Source organism: Malus domestica, chromosome 02 (genome assembly GCF_042453785.1).
Source record: "Malus domestica chromosome 02, GDT2T_hap1".
Taxonomy (NCBI): Eukaryota; Viridiplantae; Streptophyta; class Magnoliopsida; order Rosales; family Rosaceae; genus Malus; species Malus domestica.
The window spans coordinates 20999171-21007790 of record NC_091662.1 but is presented as its reverse complement, the minus strand read 5'-3'; the positions used below and the strand labels follow the sequence as shown (position 1 = coordinate 21007790).

General features: G+C 37.4%; 1 protein-coding gene across 1 annotated transcript; it reads right to left on the bottom strand.

The window, feature by feature from the left end:
• Positions 1-4633: 4633 nt before the first annotated feature.
• On the bottom strand, positions 4634-5332 carry LOC139191449 (uncharacterized). The gene has a single exon (XM_070812303.1). It carries the CDS (start codon positions 5330-5332, stop codon positions 4634-4636), a length of 699 nt encoding a protein of 232 aa, XP_070668404.1.
• Between the last annotated feature and the right edge of the window lie 3288 nt (positions 5333-8620).

Below are 8620 nucleotides of genomic sequence, written 5' to 3'. Positions count from 1 at the left end.
ATTTTTTAAATCAAATGTGTGTTGTTTACTAGCCCTAGGACTCTCACTTGGATAAGAGTTCTCTCTGTATAAAACAGTTGTAATAGCTTACGTTGAGATTAATGAGAATTCATAAACTTCACATTATATATTCATGTATTTTGAAATATCCAATAACATCTCTTTACAGATCAAAGGATCATTGAAAATTTAGATTATTTAAAGAAAGGTCAGGATAAACTAAAATAGAAATTTAGAAAGATTTAGTAAAGTACCAACTAAAGCAAGAACTGGATAATTATACATGATAGAAAATAAAGACAACTTATTACTTTGTGTAGGTTTTCTTGGCAAATTACAAGTAAATAGTAGTACAAGGACAAAATTATATTTAAACAAATATTTAGAAATTTTTGGCAGTAGGTTGGAAAGAGTTGGAAACAACATGCAACATAATTTCATAAATAAGATGATTGTAGTAAAATTTTGGTATGACCATATAATTAAGGCAGCTCTTAGATCGAATATTATGTAATATATAGATAGATCTAGGTTGATATCTATTTAGAATTGAAGTCTGTTTATGTTTTAAATACAGTGAATAATCTTTAAGAAATAATTTAATGAATATACTAACTACAGTTTGATTTTTAAAAATGTGGTGTAAATTTAGGGAGGGGGTAACAGTTATCGGGGGTGAGCAAAAATGGACTCAAAGATAATATACACAAATGGAGTAGGCAATGCCACCAAAACCGTAAGCATCGTCATCACATCAACTTTATTAGCCTTTCGGACGCTGCTTCTGCTGTCGCCAAAACACAGCAACTTGCTTAGTCAGCTTCTTCAGATGCATGGCAGCATTTAATACCATTGCATATCTTTTTTTTTTTTTTTTTTGAACGAGAATGTTTTGCATTAGATAGAACAAAGCAGGAGGTACACAGCAGCAAATACATAAGGGAGGCCGAGGGCCTAAAGGATGGATAAAGAAGACTAGGAGCGCAGCTCCAGTCACCACCCATAGGACCCCGGAATCATTTAACTACTCTAATGAGGACACAGAAACGAGAAACGAGCTATCAGAGAGTCAATGTCCTGGCAGAAAGTAATGGGAAAAATGAAGCAGTTCAAGGGATAAGTAGGGATAGCCATGGCCACAGCTTTAATCAAGACTTCACAACCCGATAGAGAAAGAGCGGAATGCTTCCAACTTTGAATTTCTTGAATAATTATGTCCTTGACCAACCCTAAAGTCATTTTTTTTTTGCTGACCCCAAATAGTAGGTAGACCAAGATATATTTGAGGATCCAGGGATGGGGTCATATTGAAGATACCACATGCCTCTTCAATAATGTGAGGTGGGGAGTTAGCAGAGAAGACAAGGGAAGACTTTTGTTGGTCGTAAATGATAAATTCTTGAGTGTTAATTTGTAGTTTGATATGATGACTTTCGGGGATTGACAAGGGATAAGAATTTGGAATTTTTAAGGAAAGTGCAGTGCTCTCTCTGTCTGGAGCAAGCACATATATTTTCATTGAAATATCAACACATTGGATTTTTCTCTTACAAGCTACTCTAGAGCAATATCAGCCCTTGATTAACAAACAATAATCTAAAGCATACACTTGTCCTATGAGACTAAGCATGCACTTAACTGTTGGTTCCTTCCTTCTCAACCATTCGATCAAAACCAAATTCTATTTAATTCCAACACTCCCCTTTAAATGAATTCTGGTTTTGATCCCAAGCATTCCTCTGAGATAGACAAATATTTCCTTTGGTAGAGCTTTGGTGAAGATGTCTGCCATTTGATCCTGTGATTTGCAGTAGATCAATTCAATTGTATTCTCCTGCAAAGCTTCCCTTATGAAGTGAAACTTCCTTTTGATATGCTTGGTTTTCTGGTGAAAAATAGGATTTTTGGTCATAGCTATTGTTGATGTGTTGTCACACATAAGTGGTGTAGCATCCACTTGCATTTCACCAAAATCCTTTAACACAAACCTCAACCATATAGCTTGGGAGGTAGCCATTGTAGTACTCACATACTCTGCCTCAACCGTAGACAATGCAACACTTTGTTGCTTGACAGAGGCCCAAGAAAATATCCCAAAACCAAATGTAAATGCATATCCTGAAGTACTTCTCATGTCATCTTCACTGCCACCCCAATCACTGTCACAGAAGCCTACCAGAATTGCTTCTTCTCCCCTTTCATACTTGATTCCATAGTCCAAGGTCCCTGAGATATACCTAAGTACTCTCTTGGCAGTTCCCATGTGAATTCTTGTGGGATTATGCAAGAACCTTGATAAGAGACTGGCTGCATACATAATGTCAGGCCTTGTGGCAATCAAGTAAAGTAAACTTTCAACCATTTTTCTATATAAGCTTTCATCAGCAGGTTCGGAACCATCCACTTTACAAAGTTTCTCATTTATGATCAATGGTGTTGCCACAGATTTGCATCCTTCCAGATTGAATCTTTCAAGCAATGATTGTGCATACTTATGTTGATGTATGAAAATCCCAGTAACTTCTTGTATTACTCCAATTCCCAAGAAGTGATGCAACAAGCCAAGATCCGTCATCTCATATTGTCTCATTATGTCTCTTATGAATTCTTCAATTATTTCTTCACAATTACCAGTAAAGACCACATCATCAACATATATAGACACAATAAGCATCTCAGAGTTCTCACCGGTTTTTGTATACAATGTAGCTTCACTAGGACTTTTGTTAAATCCACTCTTGCTGAAATAGGAGACTATCTCACTGTACCAAGCCCTGGGGGCTTGTTTGAGTCCATACAGTGCTTTGTTTAACTTATACACCCTCTTTTCTTCATTTGGAACTTCAAATCCTTGTGGTTGATCCACATACACTTCTTCCTCCAGAGTGCCATTTAGAAAGGCTGATTTAACATCTAATTGGTGAAGTTTCCATCCCTTTTGGGTAGCAAGAGCAATCAAGGTTCTAATGGTATCTAACCTTGCCACTGGGGCAAAGCTTTCATTGAAATCTACCCCAGGTTGTTGTGAGTAGCCTTTGGCAACCAATCTTGCTTTGTTCTTTTGTATTGATCCATCCAAATTCAGTTTGGTCTTGTAGATCCATTTCACAACTATCACAGGTTTATCACTCGATCTATTTACCAATTTCCAAGTAGAGTTTTTCTCAATCATGGCAATTTCTTCACTCATTGCTTTCTGCCAAGATTGATCCTTCTCAGCTTCTTCAAAACTCTCTGGTTCAACAACACAATAGTTACATACTGCATAGATCTCATCTAAACTCCTCATTCTCAATAGAGTTGTTTCTGGGGAGGAATCCTACAATTCTTGTCCTTCTGCATTTGAAGTAGAGGACTGAGATCCTTGTGTTGGGGTTGAAAATTCATTTTGTATTTCATTTTGTATAACAGGTTCATTCTCAATTTGCATATCAGCTTGTGCTTCTTCCATTGTTAGTGGAAATGAGATGGTGTCAATGTTGTTGGTTTCCCAATTCTATGCTTCATTTTCCTTGAACACCATATCTCTTGAGATAATCACTTTATGTGACTCAATATTGTAGAGCCTATAGCCCTTTTCACAGCTTCCATAGCCTACAAGAACACACTTGATACTATTGATTTCAAGCTTGTGTCTTAATTGAGATGGTATATGTGCATAGCAGATTGATCTGAACACCTTCAAGTGCTTCACACTTGGTTTTCTGCCACTAAATGCCTCAAAAGGTGTTTTCTTCTCAAGTGCTTCAGTTGGACACCTGTTTAGAAAATACATAGATGTATTGATAGCTTCACCCCAAAAGGAAAGTGGCATTTTCTTATCATGTAGCATTGACTTCGTCATTTCAACCACAGTCATGTTCTTTCTCTCTGCTACACCATTCTGTTGTGGTGTGTAGGCCACTGTTAGTTGCTTCTGTAATCCTGCTCCTTCACAGAATTCTTGGAACTCAAATGAAGTGAACTCACCACTGTCACTTCTTAGCCTTTTGATCTTGAGACCACTCTGAAGTTCAACCATCACCTTGAATTTCTTGAAGATTGAAAATACTTCACTCTTGTTTCTCATAAAGTATACCCAAACCATCATGGTGCCGTCATCAATGAATAACATAAAGTATTTATTCCCACTAAGTGTAGGTGTCTTCATTGGACCACACACATCTGTGTGAATGAGTTCTAGAGGTTGGCTTGCTCTCCATGCATTTCCAGTTTCAAAAGAGTCTCTATGATGTTTCCCTAATATGCAACCTTCACACAGTTCTTTAGTCTCTTGTAACTCATGATGACCAGTCACCATTTGTAATTTCTCCAATCTCTTTAAACTGTGAAAGTTTAGATGTCCAAACCTCTTGTGCCATAACCAAGAGTTTTCTGCAACACTTGCTTTTAGAGCAATTGAGTCATTGTAATCTAGCATAAGTGGAAAACTGTTGTTCCCTGTCATGCCAACTTGTGTTACCAAGTTTTGGAGGCTTATGTCATCAAAGATCTCCACCATATTGTCTCTAAAAAGTAAGAAATAACCATGAGCAATCATCTGTCCCACACTAAGGAGATTCTCATCTAGGCTAGGTACAAGTATCACATCCTTGATGAATCTTTTTCCACCATTTGTCTCTAGAACAAGAGTTCATTTTCCAGTAGCTTCCACAAGTTGTCCATTCGCCATTTTAACTCTGCAATTGAAGCTTTTGGCAATGTTAATTAACAAGGATTCATATGCAGTCATATGATTACTGCATCCACTGTCAATATACCAGATTCCTTTCTTATTTTCGGTTCTTGTAACACTACAAGCATAAAAGATAATTACTTCTTCTTCTTCTGCTCTATGTGCATATTTGATAGCTTGGTTCCTTCTTGGATTACAATCTTTTGCTAGATGGCCAAATCTGTCACACTTGGTGTATTTGGGTTTTCCCTTGAACCAGCAAACACCATAGTGTAATTTATCACAGATTTTACACTTAGTTTTGGTACAATCACTGCTAGTTTCTGATCTTGATTGTGGAGTATGCTTGTTGTCCCATTTCTTCCCTTTTCCTTTCCAGAATTTCTTTTGATTTGAGTTGTTCCCATGAGCCTTATAACTGCTATCTCCCTCAGTCACACTTAGGCTAGCAAAAGCCTTTTCAGCTAAGTTTTCAGAATGCATGTTTAACCTCTGCTCATAGCCTTTCAATGTAGCAATCACCTCCTGAACCTCAATGGAGTCAAGGTCCTTAGTTTCTTCTATAATAGATGCAATGGAATCATAAGATTTAGGCAAGCTAATAAGTATCTTCGGCACTAATCTTTGGTTTGACAGTTCTTCACCAAGAGTTTTCATTTAGTTCATAATATCAGTCATTCTTGTTAAATAAGCAGATAGAGCTTCACCATCATTCATCCTAGTGTACTCAAAATCTCTCCTTAAACATTGTAGTTTAACATATCTAACCTTTTTGTCACCACGAAATTCTTGTTGAAGAACATCCCACGCAGCCTTGGAGGTTTCAAAGTTTAAGATTCAAGGAAAAATCTCATCAGACACTGCCCCTTGAATGATACCAAGAGCTTTTGCGTCTCTGGTTTCATTAACCTTCATTGATATCTTCTTCACAGACTGTTGATCTTTATCGCTAGAATCATCTTTAGTTTCTGCGATTTCAAAACCCTTGTCCACCAAATTCCAGAGATCATGTGATTTGAATATGGTCTTCATCTTGATGGACCAAAAATCATAGTTGGACCCATTAAAGATAGGAGCCCTCAGATCTCCTCCACTGCTCGAGGTAGCCATGTGAGACTTTGTAAGAACAGATGAGGTTTTTCAAAATCTAGGTTTGTTTTTCCCCTTTTCTTAGCACACAAAACGCCGAATCCTGAAATTGATTAGAACCTAAGCGCTGATACCATGATAAATTCTTGAGTGTTAATTTGTAGTTTGATATGATGACTTTCGAGGATTGACAAGGGATAAGAATTTGGAATTTTTAAGGAAAGTGCAGTGCTCTCTCTGTCTGGAGCAAGCACATATATTTTCATTGAAATATCAACACATTGGACTTTTCTCTTACAAGCTACTCTAGAGGAATATCAGCCCTTGATTAACAAACAGTAATCTAAAGCATACACTTGTCCTATGAGACTAAGCATGCACTTAACTGTTAGTTCCTTCCTTCTCAACCATTCGATCAAAACCAAATTCTATTTAATTCCAACAATAAAGGCCGACATTTTCTTAGCTCTACATTAATAAAGAAGAGAGACTCATACGGCAAGAGGGGCCAAGAATTATACCCACTAACGAACTGTCCTAGCAATGATTGGCAATTAATGCAGATAAAGCTTTCATAATAAACAAAAAAGGTACAGAGAGAGGGGGTCCCCTTGCCTTAAACCCTTAGAGAGGACAAAAGGGGCACCAGTTTTCCCATTGAAGGATATCAAGAACAACATTGTCTTGACACAAGTCATAACCAAGGAGATCCAACGAGCATGGAGTCCAAGTCGGGAAAGCACAACCTAAAGAAAATCCCACTCCACCCTATTATAGGCTTTGTTCATATTAACTTTCATCCCCAGCTCAAACCCATGCTTTGATTTCTTGTTTTTGAGATAGTGGAAGGCCTCATGCATGCTGATAAGAAATGAATCTAAGGAGATTTTTTTAATTTGTTTGCCATTAGCTTGGATAGAACTTCGTAGGAGAAATTGCACAAACTGATCGAGCAGAATTGGGAGATTTGCTCCTGGTTGGAGACCTTTGGGATCAAAACCAGATTAGTTAAGTTCAATAAATGGGGAACACTATCCTGAACAGAAAATTCTGAAACCACCATGCTAAAAGTTCGTTGATGGTTTCACAACATCGTTGGTAAAACATGTTAACTTTTCTAAAGAACAAAGAACAAAGAACAAAGAATCAAAGAAAGAACTTTCGAAGAGAAGAAGAGAGAAAGAATGGGATTTTTCATATATGTATTTGTTAACCATAAATAGCTGTTTACATTTGGTTTTATAGAGCTAGATTGATGAGCTCAATTACAATAATACCCTCTAACAACACTTAACCAACCTTATCCTTATAACAACCTAACAACACATTTCAACTACCTCTAATGACTATCAAAGAATCAGCCATGTCATCACTAATGACTATGGTTAATACTCCCCCCTCAAGCTAAGCAGTCATAGCTTAGATTGCTTGACAGATACCTTCGAACACTGCTAAGTTACAGAACTCGTTGAAGCAGCTTGAGAAAGAGCACCAACATTGAGATTATGACAATGTTTGCTGAAAATTGGACTGTGGAGGCCTTTAGTGAAGACATCAGCTACCTGTTCTTCAGTAGGAATGTATTGCACTGTTACATTTCCTTTCTGTACCCGTTCCCGCGCAAAATGATAATCTGTGTCAAGGTGTTTAATTTTAAAGTGAAACACTGGATTCGAACACAATGCAAGTGTTGACAAATTATCACAATGTAAATGAGGTGGTTTGGGAAGAAACTGATAGAAGTCTTTTAGTAAAGAACGAATCCAAAACACATCAGCTGCACAATGAGCTAATGCCTTATATTTAGCCTCTGTAGAGCTTCGATACAGTGGATTGTCGTTTAAACTGCCATGAAATTGGATTAGAACCAATATAAACCACATAACCTGTTATAGACCGTCGTGTATTGATGTCAGCCGCCCAATCCGAATCAGAGTAAGCTAAAAGTATAAAGTCAGGTGACTTTGTATACTTTAAACCACAATGGATTGCACCCTTCAAGTACCACAAAATTCTTTTGACTAAATGCATATAGAGGTCAGATGGTTATGTCATGTACTGACACACAACATTAATAACATGAGCTATATCAGGTCGTGTGAAAGCCAGTTACTGGAGTGCCCCCACGATGCTTTTGTAATGTGTTGGATCAGCCATAGGAATTCCTTCAGATATAAGAACTTGAGAATGAGGCTTGGAAGGGTTTGAAGTAGGTTTACAAGACTCCATTCCTGCTCTCTTTAATAACTCTGTGGTATACTTTGATTGATTTACAAATATAGACTCATCTACTTGATAATGGATCTGAAGACCTAAGAAATATGTCAACTGCCCCATATCTTTTAAGTCAAAAACTTCTGCTAGCTGAGAAATAACAGATTGGACCTTTATTGTACTTGACCCTGTCAATATTATGTCATCAACATATAGTAGCATGATAACCACATCACTATCATCTTCTTTGACAAATAAACTTGTGTCAGCCAATGATGTTTTAAACCCCAAAGAAGGTAAGAAGCTCGTGAACTTTGAATTCCAAGCTTGTGGAGCTTGTTTAAGACCATAAAGAGATTTTACAAGCCTGCAAACATATGATGGGTGTTTGGGATCCACAAAACCTTGTGGTTGTGTCATATAGACCTCCTCCTCCAATTCTCCATGTAAAAAGGCATTTTTCACGTCTAACTGTCTTAAACTCCAATTGTGTTGAACAACCAATGCAAGAATTAGTCGCACTGTAGTGTGTCGAACTACTGGACTGAAAGTCTCGAAATAATCTAAACCCTGTTCTTGACTATAACCTTGAGCCACCAACCTTGCTTTATACTATGCAACTGTCCCATCCGGATTTCTTTT

Coding starts and splice junctions, on each gene's coding strand:
- LOC139191449 (XM_070812303.1), bottom strand. CDS start 5,332: ATGAAAACTCTTGGTGAAGAACTGTCAAACCAAAGATTAGTGCCGAAG.